The following is a 15,920-nucleotide window of genomic DNA, read 5'->3' as shown; positions in this document are numbered from 1 at the left end:
TAATATAGTAAAAAGTCATTGTCTGGCTGTTTAGCTAATGGGAGGCAAAATTAGGAAGGTAATTAGGATAGAAATAGACACTCCTGCCCTCGTATTACACTAATAATTTCCCAGAGTGTGGAAAAATTTAGTTGTAGGAAAGTAAACAGTATATGACTAAAGAATATAAAGTTGGTGCTCAGGTTATCCGGGAGCAATTTCCCGTCCACGTTAGTAATGGTCTTTGATACTAGGGTTTTACAATGGTCTTGTACAATGGGATTATGACCTCATTATCTCTACAGGATAATGTTTGATAAATCATTGATAGGACACTATGGGCTTCCTGGCCACCTGTTTACAGTGCTCAGAAAACATATCTGCCTATATCATGGCTTCCAGATTCCCTTCTTCCTCTATTGTTTTTAATTCAACCCCACCAAGTGTATAATTTATTTGTGAGTTGCTATTCTCCATGTATAAGACCTTGCATTCAGCAGCATTAAAACACAGCTGCCACTTCTTTGACCATTTTTGAAGTCTGTTCAAGTTATCTTAAAGGAGCGCTGCTTGGCTCTGATCATTAATGACTCTGACAATCTTTACATCATCTGCAAATTTTGACATTGTCTTTTATTCCTTTGTTGATGTTGTTTATGAAAATCAGAAACTCTCTCTTAATGTTCCTGAACTGGACTCTTAATCACTGCCTCTAAGATCTTCCCTACCAGTGAATCAGACTAACTGGTCTGTAGCTACCAACTTCACTTCACTCTTAGAACTTCCTTTATGTGTTGGCAATAATTCAAATCGAAAGGAATCTCTTCCAAGTCCAAAGATGTCCTCATAATTAACCTCAATGGTTCAATACACTCTCTGGTGGCCTCTTTCAAAATTACTAGATATATGTCATCAACTATGGGAGCCTTACTTGCCTTTATGCTTGAAAGTTTTTCTAATAAACAATCATCTGTAATTACGACATAAAAAAATTCATTTGGCTCAGCCTCATTCGCACAGCCTCTTCTCAGCATGAAGGGTCTTTCATCAGTAAAGACAGATGCAAAGCAGCTATAAAATTCAACTGCAACATTAACTAGGTTATCTAAAACTTTCCCACACCCAGTGCACAAGGGTCCAATCTGATTAGCTTACTTCTTTTGGTATTCATGTACATGAATACAAAAAGAAGAAACTTCAACATGGCAGCTAGTTCAATAATATTGAACGCCAATACCGCCAACACCGTTCAATAATATTGGCGCCAATACTGATGAACTAGCTGCCATGTTGTAGTTGATAAGAAATAGCGTAATGTACATATCTCGAACTGATAGCGTAAGGTATAATGTAAAACTAGATAGTGTAATACGAAGCACTGTATTGGGAACCTGTTAGCTTAGTATAGCATTATCAATTAATCAAAAATATTTATTAATCTTATTCAATTTCATTGTTAATTAAATTGTATTTAATCGGAAATTATGACCCAGACTAAAGCTAAGAAGCAACGTTCACAGATCAGCAAGAGTGCTGTGGTTCTGGGGAGAAACTCAGGGGGCGATTCTCCAACGCATCACAATTTCAAAAAAAAATGTGCGAAATGTGAAATGTTTGTGGACCTTTCTAAACAGGACATGATCTAGCCCTACATGCTTTGTGTGTGTGTGTGCACGCTAGGTGCCTAGAGTGTCAAGAAATTAGGTGCCAACTCAGCATTCTGATGGACGTCTATGATAGCTTGAGGTGTAGGGTAAATGCCCTCAAAGAAATTAATATGAGGGACCCCATCAAGCTCTCAGCTGCCCAGCTCAATGGCTGAGCTCACTCCTGTGCATCAGGCAACACAGAGGCAATCTCCAAGGCAGAATGTGCTGGTCCCACAGAAACTAGTTATTGTTGGTGACTCTTATTGTTGGTAATCTCCGTATAACACGGTACTTCTACAAAACGTTACTTATACAGGGTGTCTCAAAAATACGCATAACGTCAGGAATGAGTTCCTCATATGTAGACAATAAAAATATTTTATATCAACATAGTTCCGGAAATGCTTGGTTTCCGAGTTTTGAAGGTCTGTCTATGACACTTAACTGTTCACATCACCTTATAGTAATTGTTCAAAATGTCCACCTTCTGCCTGAATACAAGCCTCACATCGACGTCTCATGGACTCACGAAGACAATGTCAAATTCCTGTCATGTTTCGTATTGTCTCGCAACCTGCCACAATTCGATTGTAGAGAGTTTCCACATCAGCTACCAGAGTCAAATACACGAATGACTTTAAATGGCCCCACAAGAAGAAATCTAGTGGTTTTAAATCAGTGAGCATGGAGGCCAGGCAGTTGGTCCACCCCTCCACTGCAGGAGTCGTAGATCTTGGTCGTCCTCTGTCGGCAGCACAAGGTGTAAAGGTTCCATGTTCACAAAGGCAGCAATGGATACCTTCAAATGTTTTCCTGTCTGGACATCTTCGTTCTGGGAACCTTTTGTGGTACAAACAACGAGCCTCCAGAGCATTGCCGTCGACCAAACCGTACGTAAAGTGCATATCCGCTTGCTCCTGATTTGAGTACATGGTCGGAATGGAAAATCACAGATTCTGTTAGTACCTTGTGATGAAGGAAATCACCTGTGGGAGATAAGACATTCTGGTTAATAACTCAGGAACCAAGCATTTCTGGAACTATGTTGATACAAAATATTTTTATTGTCTACATATTGAGGAACTCATTCCTGAAGTTTTGCTGCGTATTTTTGAGACACCCTGTATAACATTGTCTCACTCTAACACAGTTAGAGAATTGCGGCAAACCTTGCATAACAAGGCATTTTTGAGCTTTTGGCAGGAAAAATCCTGCTATTATGTTGCATATAATTTTTCAACGTTTCCATTCTCTTTTGTGAATCCCTGCTTTTGGCTTGCTAGTCGTTATGCAAAAAAATAAATAATAAAAAAAATTATTGGGAAATCTCCGTATTTTATTTTGTTTGGAAATCCCCATGTTAGGTTCTGTGCTATTGAATTTGTGAAAAAAATCTAGATTTAAAAGTTTTATTGCTATTGGATAATTTGCCAGGCCATCTAAAAGATTTAAGTCACCAAACATTGAAGTAATATTTCTACCACCTAATACAACTTCTTTAATTTACCTTTAAAACTCATTACGTCAGAAAATTATTACAATGGATTTTGGAAAAAAATTGATTCCGAATCTATTGAAGTGATGGAGGCATGGAAACATTTTTCAATTGTGGACTGTATCGGAGTCATAGCTTTATTGCTCAAAGTAAAACCAACTGTCAACATTAACTGAGTGTTAGAAAAATGTATGGCCAGAGTCAGTTCATTTAGGTCAAACCGACAGAAAACAGTCAGTGTGATAGTACAACTTGCTAAGTCGGTAGGAGGGGAAGGTTTTGATGATATGACTACCAAAGACATTCAATAATTATTGGTAGAAAAAGAGGCTGGCAAAGCAGATTTGGTGGAAATGGCATAGGAGGTAAACAAATAAATTCAGAGGATGATAGCACAGATGAAAATTTTGAAGTTTCAAATTTTACACCAAAAAGCATATGGGAAAGCATAAACTTAGCCAAGCAATTAGAATCTTATTTTTTGGATGCAGATCCTTCGACTGAAAGGAGCACAAAAGGAAACTTCAAAAATGCTTAGTTCGATACCATGAAATTTACAAAGATCTATCAAGCAAAAACAAACAAATCACATTATTGATTTTTTAGAAAGAGCAGAAGATACATGAAATCTAGATGCTGCAGAAGAAAGTTCTGAAGGTAAAGATATTCTGCTTCTGCAACAGAGAAAGCATTCCCCTTTTTTTTGTGCTTAATAGCAATGAAGAGGAAGAAACTTAAATGAACGTACATCATCTGACATACACCGATGAGCCAAAACATTATAACCACCTACCTAATATGATGTTGGTCCTCCACGTGCAGCCAAAACAACTCATACCCGGCGAGCGCACAGACGCTACAAGATTTCTAAATGTGTCTTGTGGTATCTGATACCAGCATGAAGCCACTAGATCCTTTAACTCCTGTAAAGTCCATGGTTGAGACACTGCAGATCAGAGTTGCTGTTCCTTCCAACACAAACCACAGATGCTCGATGGGATTGATGTCTGAGGAATTTGGAGGCTAGGGCAATACCTGGAAGTCTTTTTCATGTTCTGCGAACCATTATCAAACAATCCGGGTGGTGTGGCATGGCGCATTATCTTGCTGAAAGACGGCACCGCACGAGGGGAAGACTGTTGCCATGAAAGGGTGTACCTGGTCAGCAATGCTGTTTAGGTAGGTGGTAGACATCAGAGAACCGGCACAAGGATGACTGGACTCAGGGTATCCCAGCAGAACATTGCCCAAAGCACGACATCGCTGCCACCGGCTTGTTTTCATCCCACGGTGCATCCAGACGCCATCACTTCCCCAGGTAAATGATGCACACGTACCCAGCTGTACACGTGGTGCAAAAGGAAACATGATTCATCGGACCAGACAACCTTCTTCTAATCACTCAAGGTCCAGTTTCGATGCTTGCTTGCCCACTGTAGGTGCTGGCACCAGTGAACTGTGGTTAGCATGGGCACTCAGAGTGGCCTGTGGATATGCAGCCCCATTTTCAGCAGGGTTCGATGTACTGTATGTTGCGAGACATTACTCCCATCACCAGCATTCCAATTACCGGCGAGTTGTGCCACAGTCGCCCTTCTGTTGCCACGTACCATGCGAGAGAGCCTTCAATCACCTCGAGCATCGATGAGCCGTGGTCGTCCAACACTTCGCCGGCGGTTCGTGGGTTCCCCCTCCTCGGACCACTTTCTGTAGGTACTAACCACAGCTGACCGTGAGCACCCCACCAGCTGTGCCATTTCAGATATGCTCTGACCCAATTGTCTGCCCATTACAATTTGGCCTTTGTCAAACTCACTTAAGTCTGCTGCCTTCCCATCTGAAGAACAAGAGTAACACTGATTAATGGAGCTCAGTATCAGGTATTTTTATAGTGTCCCAACCCATGCATGTACTGTAGTTCACCTGCAGTTGCTTTGATTTTCATATTGACTCACTGGTCATGTTTTGGCTATCAGTGTATATGTATCACAGTTTGTAAGGCGTTTGTTCAGTTACTATTTTTAATAAAAATTAAGTTTCCAATAGTCATAAAAAAATGGTGTATTTTTTGTTAACTTTTAAAACGTAACCCCCTTTTTTGCATTGGTTCTTAGTCCCATATAACATGGTTTCGCACTACATGAGATTTTATAGGAACCTAACTAAAGTGTTATACAAGGGTTACCTGTATTAACATATTAAAAGTAAGAAATTGCACAATTATAGATGTTTTACTTCAAGGGAGGCACCAGGAAAATTTGACAGGTCAAGGGAGGAATGGGCTCAGACAGTTTGAGAACCGCTTATCAATGGTTCTCGGTATAGTATATAATTTACGATAAAAGTAGTTACATTTCTGTGTAGGGGGAAATGGGGAAAGAGGAAACAAGACATACATTGATCCGTGGCAAGAGTTCTTAGTTCTGTGTATAGTTCTGATTAGATGAAATCTTGTTCTAATATTCTAGGAGAACTACTAGTGACTGGGTATTTCTAGTAAGAGTAGTCCTGAAGTACTCTTGTGTAAGGTAGAGAAGGAAACGGAGTGCTCCTGTGTAATGCTAAAGCTCTGACTGAGGCCTACATTATATTTCTCTGCTGGTAGTGTGGAGAGGAATAATTGGGGAGGGGGACTAGCCATTTGCTGTTTCAATGCTGTAGAAGTATTAGTTAAAGATAAAATTTATAACAGTAAATTTTCTTTAATAGTAGTAAATTATCTTAAATAGAAGTAGTAGTATTAGTTTAAATTTATTTTTAAAGAGAAAATTATATTAACTTGACTAACACTGAAAATTTGGGAATTCAGGCCTAATAGTAAGCATCTATGCATTAATAGCAAAAGTGCAAAATCCATATTGAAATGACAACAAAAAAGTCACAATGCACATGCAAGAGAAAAACTACTTACCATTTGCACCCAGTGAAGCTAATAAACTGAATTATCCTACAAAATTCGAGAAAAAGTGACATTCCAGTAACATCATAAAAACCCTAATAATGCATAGAGATAGCATCAAATATTCATGCACTTCTTCTAATTAACTGTATCTTGTTCCTGCAAAAACAGTCTCTCCTGTTAACAAGAATACTGTGTGGTTCTCTACCAATTCCAGAGTAAAGGTCATGATGGCATCCATTGTTTGTCATGTGGGAGTTGATTTAGTCTTTTCACCATGATTATAATCAATTACAATTTCATAAACATGTTCAACCCAGAGCTTAAACATACATATAAAAAGGATGGGGAGGGGGAGACTGCATGTTTAACTGCTTTATATCTTCAGAGCAGACCTGGAAACAGCTGCCCTACATGCTCAAGCTGCAGTTTCAGCAAGTTAATGATATTATAACTATCAGGAATTATAGCAATACAAGTAAACACTTCATCGCCAACCACACCATTATAACAAGGTTGGTCCTGAAGACCTTTAAGGGTTTGCATCTCCCTGTCTCCTGATGCCCACACCAAAGATTAACATAAATATTATAAATGCAATCCTTCACAGAACAGATTTTCTATCAAATTCTCTGGTAAGATCATATTCAATATCATTTCCAGGTTCCACAACACCTTCCCACAAGTAGAGGAAGAAAAGAATATAAACTCCATATTGTATAATTAGGTTACTGTAGATCTCTCTCTCTCCCTCCCCAGTTGAAGGTGGATAGAAAAGCCAAAAGATGAAACCATCAAGGTTTATTATGCTAAGAACAGAAACTCAATTTCTTACACCAGCAAATTTGGATAAATTGCTTCTATCAATGTTTGCCATATTCACCAGGAGTTTCTATGCATTCAGTGAAAAATGCTGTCAAATGACTAAAAAAAGGACCAGGAATGCTAGAGCTTATATTGAAATCTGGGTGTTTTCTTTACATTAACAATGTGGTATTTAAATAACTTAATTATGGTTAACGAAAATGTAGATGCCAGTGTGATACACAGAAAAAACCAAAGGCAGTTGGATAATTGTGGACTTGAATGAAACAATGGTCTAACTACCATTTAAAAATTTACATTGGCTAAAGAATTGTTAAATTCTTTTAATTTTTTTACTAATTTTAATGCCTGTTGCTAACATTTCTCAGGTGAAAAGTTCATGAAAATATGCAGTCAGTTTCTGGGATTCAACCATTAGTTCAGAAAAGTTATTAAAATCAACCTAAGCTGACACCTTTGATTCACTGCTGAATCTCAATTTGGTTCTCATTTACTTACCATGAACTGTACCCCAAGGATACTGCCTGGCCCGGATCATTTTGTTTGCTACTCTCACAAAGTCTACACTTCCAACTACTGCAAATGGAATATGTGCCTATAAATGAAAATAATTTACTTGGTAAGCCTGGTATGGCCTTCCAAAACATGAAAAAGAAAAATTGATAAAGGCATAAATTACATAATCTTAAAGCTAAAAGTTGAAATTCACAAGCAATACTATATTGGGGAATAATGGTTACTTTTGCTGAACCAGTTAAAAGTAAGATATAAAAGGGTACATACTGAATGATATGTAGATGGAACAGAATGAGACGAAAAAAAAAAAAAAAAAAAAAAGAGCACAAAAATTAAAATAATGAAGGCACCAGTCATGTCCAGTGCCGCCATTTTTATTGCAATTCTAGGCACCCCCAATGCCACGTTAAATTGCTTCAATTGTGTGTCTGTTCATCTGAGAAAGAGTAAAGACAGTATACCATTTAGTTTACAGTATACCTTTTTTGTGTCCGACTAATCTTTTTGCTCTTTTCTACACCTGTTCCAACAGATCCACATCCTTCCAAATCTGCATGCAACCTTCAAGATGTAGCCTAACCATTGTCTTATATGAAAAAAAATCAACTCTGTCCCTGCTGGAAAAATTCCTGTTATCACTGACAGAACCCCATGGGCTGTCCTAGAAATCTGTCTGCAGTGCTCAGAGATGTTACTAATACAGAAATGCAGTACTTTGCATATATCAATGATAAAACTTCATTTGCCACTTAGCCCATCTGATTAATTTATCTGGGTCTTGGAGTAGCATACCCTGATATCCCTTCATCAATATCATTATTGCTGAGAGGGATATCAGGTATATAAATGCTGAAAACAGCAAAGTACCCACAACACTGAACCTGAAGAAATTCATTTAATAACATTAGTCCATGAAGAGCAGTAGCCATTAATAATCACTGTCTCCTACCCTTCAACCATCCCTTTTATCCAGTAAATTCCCCTAATGCCACAATGCTCCAATATGTGGGTGAAGTTTTTATGGCTCCAGCTAATAAAGAAGTTTTTCTTAAATTTTTGCTGTTTTATTAACTTAAATTGGCATATTAATTTATTTCTAGAAGTAGCTTTATATTCCTAGTAACGATATTTAGTTTAATTTGAACTTAGAGATTTTGTAGGTTATTACTTAGGTATGGTAAGGGTATCCAAACCAATCCATGTGATGGACAAGATTTTGAAGCTCCGGCGAACGGCAAGTTTTTAATTATATTTAGCCGTTTTATTGACTTAATTGTTATATTAAATTGTTTTCTATAAGTGCCTTATAGACATGGTCAGGCTCCTTGGTCTGTTTTGGATTTGGATAGCGATTTTGAAAGTTAACGAAATACTTAGTGTCCGTAGATTTACCATTCGTAATTTGCCGCCATTGTTATACGATACGTATATACCGAACTAGATAGCATAAGGTTTAACGTAAAACTAGATAGCGAAACACTTAGCACTATATTAGAAATCTGTTAGCTTAGTATAGTATAATCAATTAATCAGTAAAATTTATAAATCTTATTAAATTCATTGTCAAATAAATTGTACTTTTTTAACTAAATACATATAACAACCTAGAAATTAATACATATAATTTGAAAGGAGATAAGAAAGTCATATAATGTTTGTTTGTTTGTTATTTGGTTTTTAGGAGCATTAGCAACTAAGGCCATATTGCTCCGGGGATATGCGGTGGTCATTCCTTGACCTTTCCGCATCCTCCGTATTTGGTGGTGACGGGCTCGAACCCCGCTCTAATCAAGAAGCATGTACTACGCACTGCTGCTGCTCCTTCCCACCTGGCTATGGAGGCCCTGAGTCATATAACGTAACTCAGAGATAATACTTGATACGAAATATATATACTGTTATAACTGCATTGGGATATAAGTTTAGGGTTAATTTTTGTACTGAAATTTTATTTGAAATTGAATCGAAATCATGACTCAGACCACAGCAGCAAAGCAAACGGCTCAAGCTAATGGGAGTGCTGTGGTTCAGGGAAGAACTGGGGGGGGGAGTTGTCCTCTGAATCACAGCCTTTTGAAATGTACTGCTTGCTTGATGTTTGTGGATCAATCAGGAATGGGATATGATATTGATAAGGGGAATGCCTTTGTGTGTGCACGATGTAAGGAGTGTGAGGAAATCAGGTGCCAACTCAGCATTGTTATGGGCCTATATGAGAACTTGAAGAATGGGGTGGATGCCCTTGAAAGATTTAAATTGAGTGGCCCATCAAGCAATCACGCTCTCCGCTGCCCACATCAATGCCAGAGCTTGCACTTGAACATCATGTAACACAGCGGCAACACCCAAGGCAGAATGCACTGGTCCCAAAGGAACTAGTTGTCGGTGACCCTATTGTCAGGGAAACGGGGAACATAGTGCAAAAAGGATAGCTGGAACAGGACTAGGGAATCTCTTCCAGGGGCAAAGGTTGATGACATTGTAAAATAGATATCTTTTAAGGGCACAAAAGGTGATATTGTTGTAAACATTGGCACTAATGATATTAAGAGTAGGAGACTAGTGGAATTACGTAACAAACACAGGTCAATATTGAAAAAAAGCCATGAGTTAGAGCTGAATTTGAAAGTGTCTGAAACTCTGCCGAGACACGATAGGAGGGAGTATATAATGAGAACCTCTTGATCAATTCGGCCCTGGAGAGATTGTGTAAGGCTCAAGGGGTAGAATTTTTCTCAGCCTGGTCTGTGCTTGTTAACAGGAGAGACTGCTTCTACAGGGATGGGATACACTTAAATAGAAGGGGTGCAAGAATAATTGCCAATGCTATCGAGGCAGTGTTATATGGGTTGGAAAATTGCTAGCTTGGGGGGGGGGATACACGGAATAATAGATTAACAGTAGCCGCTGGCAGAGATGAAAGTGATTCTTGCACTGCTTCTACTGGAATGAACAGCAGCCTAGAAAACAAGATGCAGGGAATCCAGAGACTGCTGTGAGTCATTGCTGAACAAGTAAATACATCAGCTGTGTTAGGGTAGCTAAGAATAGGAACAGGTGCATGTATACTTGCGTGTACACCAATGCTAGGAGTTTAGTAAATAAACTTGATGAATTTGAGGTGTTGGTCAAAACATCAAAGGCAGATATTGTTGGGATATCAGAGACGTGGTGTCACACAGATATAAGGAATGCAGAACTGGAATCTGGGGAGTACAATGTGTACAGGAAGGATAGACAGGATAGGACGGGAGGAGGGGTTATGCATTAGTTAAGAAACACAAATTCCAAGGAAGTACAGCCAGTCGACAAGGCTGGACAGTGCAGTGTCGAGTCAGTCTGGTGTAACGTAAGCACTGGGAAAGCAAAATTGAGAGTAGGAGTTTGTTATAGAATAAACATAAGTGGTGCAGAATTGGAATTTGGGGAGTACAATGTGTACAGAAAGAACAGCCGAAGGAGCTGTAGTTACAGATACGGTAGAGGGTTTCTGGAACTGGAAGTGGCTGGAGAGCCTAAGGATTTGTTCCTTGGGTGATCACAGCCTGAATAGGGATAAGGGTTGTAGGATTAATGTAATGTTTGATACCGTTATCCTGGATAGGGACGTTTTAAAGTCGTACAGCCCCGAGCCACTTCCGGTGCTGATATACAGGAAACGGAACATGCGTTTCCTGTATAGTATGCCCTGGGTCTGTTAGGAAGGCTTAGTACTTTATAATAAATTATTGATGCAGCACTACTTATGTTGAGAAAGGTAGCAGATGCTGCCAAAAGCTTCAGTTTTAGAGTAGCACAGGTTTAACGCTTTTATTGTATAATATTTTTATTTTTTTAATTATTTTAATATATTGATATGATTTATTGTATTTTAAATTATATTATATTTTACAGTCAATTTTATGTATTTTGTTTGTAATTTAATTTTATATATGTTTAAAGTTATAATTGGTCAGAGTTGGTGGCATTAATTATGGATAGATTTCCTGACCACAGAGGCCTTTTTAGTCAGTCAGAAAGGATAGACAGGACAGGAAGGGAGTACGGGTTATGCTGTTAGTTAAGAAACACAAAATCTAAGGAAGTGCATCCAATTGATGTTCGTGGACAATGCAACGTTGTCTGTTTGGTGTGACATAAGTATTGGGAAAGGAAAAATGAGAGTAGGTGTGTGTTATAAGCCTAATGAATGTGATGAGTATAATGGGCAATTGTGCAGAGAAATTGAGTGGGCCAGTAAATCAGAGTCTTATAATGGGGGATTATAATTTCCCAGAGATTGACTGGAATTTGTGGGTTGGTCACACACACTAGCAAGGCTTTTGTGGATTTATTGGATGATTGTTTTCTACAGCAGCATGTTCGGGAGGCAACTAGAGGGAGTAATACTCTTGATCTGATTATCAGTAGTGATTCTTCATGTATTAAGAATCTGCAGATAAAGGAACCACTAGGTGACAGTGATTATAGTGTGGTGAAGTGGGATTTACTTAAAGATGTAACTACCATCACGGCTAAAGGGAAGGGCTTTTGCTTTCGTAAAGGTGACTACAGGGGTCTCAGCCAGATTTTAAATTCTGTACAGTGGGATCACTGATGATGTTATCAACGTTGAATTCTAAATGGGAGGCCTTGAAAGAATTAATCTTGGAAGCTACGAGACTTTTCATACCAACTAAGAAATATTGTTCAAGGTTAAAGGCCTAATTGTATGTCAGATGAACTAACAAGACATGTGGCAGAGAAGAAAAATGAATGGGATACATATAAATTAACAGGTGACACGGAAGCCTATGATAGATATAAGCTGGTCTTTAACCAAGTCACAAAGGAGGTTAGGCAGGCAAAGGCAGATGAGAAATCTTTGGCAAAGGACACAAAGAAAAACAGCAAAGAGCTCTTTACTTATGTAAACTCTAGAAGGAAGAGGATGAATCAGATTGGTCCATTTAATATTGATGGTTCAACTGTTGATGATCCTGCTCAAGCAGCTAACAAAATAAATGAGTATTTTGCATCTACATTCACACATGAGGAGGGGAATGCCAGAAGTGAATTAAACTCTGCAGTGAGCTAGATAATTTTGTAATAACTGAGAGCAAAGTGAAGGAGGAATTGTTGAAGATAAACATAACAAAGGCACCTCAGGTGGATGGGATCTATCCAGTTATATTAAAGGAGGCAACAAAGGCAGTAAGTAAACCCTTAGTCATAATTATGAGAGCTTCCTTGGATTCAGGGGAGGTACCCATGGACTGGAGATGTGCAAATGTGACCCCAATTCACAAAGGAGGATCAATGGGTTGTTGTTGTTGTCTGGTTTTTAGGAGCATTAGCAACTAAGGCCATATTGCTCCGGGATATGCGGTGGTCATTCCTTGACCTTTCCGCATCCTCCGTATTTGGTGGTGACGGGCTCGAACCCCGGTCTAATCAAGAAGCGTGTGCCACGCACTGCTGCTCCTTCCCACCTGGCTACGGAGGCGCCTGGATCAATGGGTGACACAAAAAAGTAATTACAGACCTGTTAGTGTAACTTCTGTTCCACAGAAATTAATGGAGGCACTGGTTAAAGAAGCACAGGAGGATCATCTAGACAAGACTTCGGTTATAGCTTGGACACAGCATGGGTTTGTTAAGGGAAAGCCATGTCTGACCAATTTGATTGGATACTATGATGTGGCCAGAAAGGAACTGGATGCAAAGAATAATTTTGATATCATATATTTGGATCTTAAAAAGGCTTTTGATACTGTTGTACATGGAAGTTTTCTGCACAAATTGGAGCAGTGTGGCATTGGAGGCAAATTGTTGCTATGGATAAAGGGATAGTTGAGTGGGAGAAGACAGAGTGGTAATCAATTGACACTGCTGTTCATGGACTAATGTTATTTGTGGAGTCCTCAGGATTCAGTGTTGGGTCCATTTTGTTTTCTGTGTTAATTAATGTTATTGATGATGGTATATCAGGCTTAATGTCCAAGTTTGCAGATGATACGAAGGTCAGCAGGGTTGTTAATGACACTAATGACAGTATGCTGCTGCAAGAGGATCTAGAAAAGTTGAGCAGATAGGCTGAAAGGTGGCAACTGATGTTTAACACTGACAAATGTAAAGTACTGCATATTCGAAGCAGTAACCCCCGGAGTAACGTATCAACTGTGTGGTACTACACTGACAGTGGTAGAGAATGAAAAGGACCTGGGGGTAATTGTGCAGGCAGATATGGAATTCTCTGAGCAGTGCAGATGGGCTGCAAGAGTAGCTCATGGTGTCTTGTCAATGATATACAGGAATTTTTCTAGCAGAGATAAGGAGGTGATTATTCCCTTGTATAAGGCAATGGTCAGGCCACACCTTGAGTACTGTATACAGGTCTGGAGGCCGCATTTCAAGAAGGATGTAGAGCTGCTGGAACGAGTACAGAGAAGGGCAACAAGATTAGTGAATGGAACAAAGGGTTGCTCTTACGAAGAAAGGCTTAAGTTTTGAAAATTAGTGTCTGGAGACTAGGTACCTGCAAGGTGATCTGACTGAGGTGTATAAAGCCACGAATGGTTTGAGCATGCTCAATGCTGATGGGATACTTCCTCTTGCTCAGAATAATCGCCTGAGAGGGCATAAATTCAAATTGAGGAAAAACAATTGTAGGATAGATGTGTGGAAGTTTGCATTTAGGCAACGGGTGGTTGATTGCTGGAACAAACTTCCATTTGTTGTTGTAGTTGATAGCTTAAATAGATTCAAGGCAGAACTAGACAAATATTTGGAGCAAGTGGATGGGTGAAATGAGAAGGGATTTTTTTTTTTTTTTTTTTTGGCCGATGTGATATTAGCTTGCTTTCTTGCATTATGTGCCTTTACTAATGCTAATGTACAGTAGTATTTCATACAAAACAGTATCAAAAGCTTTACTGAAATCTAGCTATATAATGTTAAAATTATTTTTTTGCATTCTTTTCCTTTGTGATTATGCCATAGTAGCTGATCAGACTGGCCATATAAGACCTCTCCCATATAAAACTGTGCTGTGATTGCCATATGATTGCAGTGGTTAAAGATTGCATTATCTTTAATCACTAACTCCATTATTCTTCCTGGACAAGAAGTCAAGCTTATAAGTCTATAATTACTCACTTCACCCTTAGATCTCCCTTTGTGAACAGGAAAGGCATTTACACATCTCCAGTCTGTAGCAACCATCCATGAATCCAAGGATCTCTCATAATTATGGCCAAAGGTTTGCCCACCTCTTTTGCTGCTGCTTTAAAAAAAAAAAAATTGAAAAAGAATCCACAGCCCTATAGGCCTTAATTACTTTTAGTACAAATCCTTTTCTACCTTTTCTCAGTTATAAAATAATTTAACTTGCAGATAGAATAGGTATACTTTTGATATCCTTAACCCAAAAACATCTTCGCATGCGAATTGTATATGCAAATTTATTCAATTTGTCAAAAATCTGTACTAATGAGGTTCATCTCTTGCTTTCTGGTGTTAACATAATTAAAGAAATATTTGCTAAATTTTTTTTACATTCTTAGCTAAAAACTTCCCATAATCTGCTTTAATATGATAACCCCCTTAGTAACTTTATTGCAGACTTGTTTATATTTACTGTAGGTTCTATATCCCTCAATAATTTATAGTCATGCCATGCATATTTCCTCTCTACCACTAGTGTCACCAGTTCATCTGGCATCCATTTAGGTCTAAACTATGGTATAAAATGCTTACTGGCTTCTACTGATTACTTCTCTGAACATATCTGATTCCACATTTGTTATCAGCTAGTCTAACTGAAAAGAATTTAAAAACTGTTTAAGCCCACTTTAATCATCTTTGCAAATGCAAAATCTGTTCCCTTTACCTTTGAATAGTTATAACTTTAAATAAATCCCACATCAATATACTATGAAAAGTGCTACTTGTCATAGTGTTTAACTGATGGTTCACAATGCATTATTGTTTGTTATTTGGTTTTTAGGAGCATTAGCAACTAAGGCCATATTGCTCCGGGATATGCGGTGGTCATTCCCTGACCTTTCCGTATTTGGTGGTGACGGGCTCGAACCCCGGTCTAATCAAGAAGCGTGTGCTACGCACTGCTGCTCCTTCCCACCTGGCTACGGAGGCGCCACAATGCATGATGAGTTACTAATAATAAAATCAAGAGTCTTGCTTTCTCTGGTCTTTCTATTATGCTAAAACAGAAAACAATTATCTAACAAATCCAAAAATGTTCTACTGCTGTGTGAGTGATCAACCCACAAGTTTCAATCAATATCTAGAAAGTTAAAATCTCCCACGATAAGATGCCGATTTACTGGCCCACTTATCGCATAATCATTCATTATACTCATGACAGTCATTCAGCTTATAACATAGTCCCATTTCTCACTTTTACCCTGTTTATGTCACATTGGACTAACTAACATTACATTGGCAACCAATGTCAACTGAATTTACTATTATTATATCTGTGCTTCTTAACTAAGAGCATAACCTTCCCCAATCCCTCCTGTCTTGTCGGTCCTTTTTGTACATATGAATATGG

General features: G+C 38.5%; 1 protein-coding gene across 1 annotated transcript in view; it reads right to left on the bottom strand.

Annotated features, from left to right (window-relative positions):
- Positions 1 to 15,920, bottom strand: part of Septin2 (septin 2) — a 112,332-nt gene that overhangs the window by 22,566 nt on the left and 73,846 nt on the right. Inside the window, exon 8 of the mRNA XM_090383823.1 lies at positions 7,346 to 7,442. Coding sequence (XP_090239949.1) covers positions 7,346 to 7,442 — 97 coding nt within the window. The remainder of the gene's footprint in view (positions 1 to 7,345; positions 7,443 to 15,920) is intronic.

This window comes from Mastigoproctus giganteus, chromosome 10 (assembly GCF_048544385.1).
Source record: "Mastigoproctus giganteus isolate SK-2022 chromosome 10, ASM4854438v1, whole genome shotgun sequence".
NCBI classification, from domain to species: domain Eukaryota; kingdom Metazoa; phylum Arthropoda; class Arachnida; order Uropygi; family Thelyphonidae; genus Mastigoproctus; species Mastigoproctus giganteus.
Note: the sequence above shows the minus strand (reverse complement) of the source record. Positions and strands in the feature narration are given on the sequence as shown.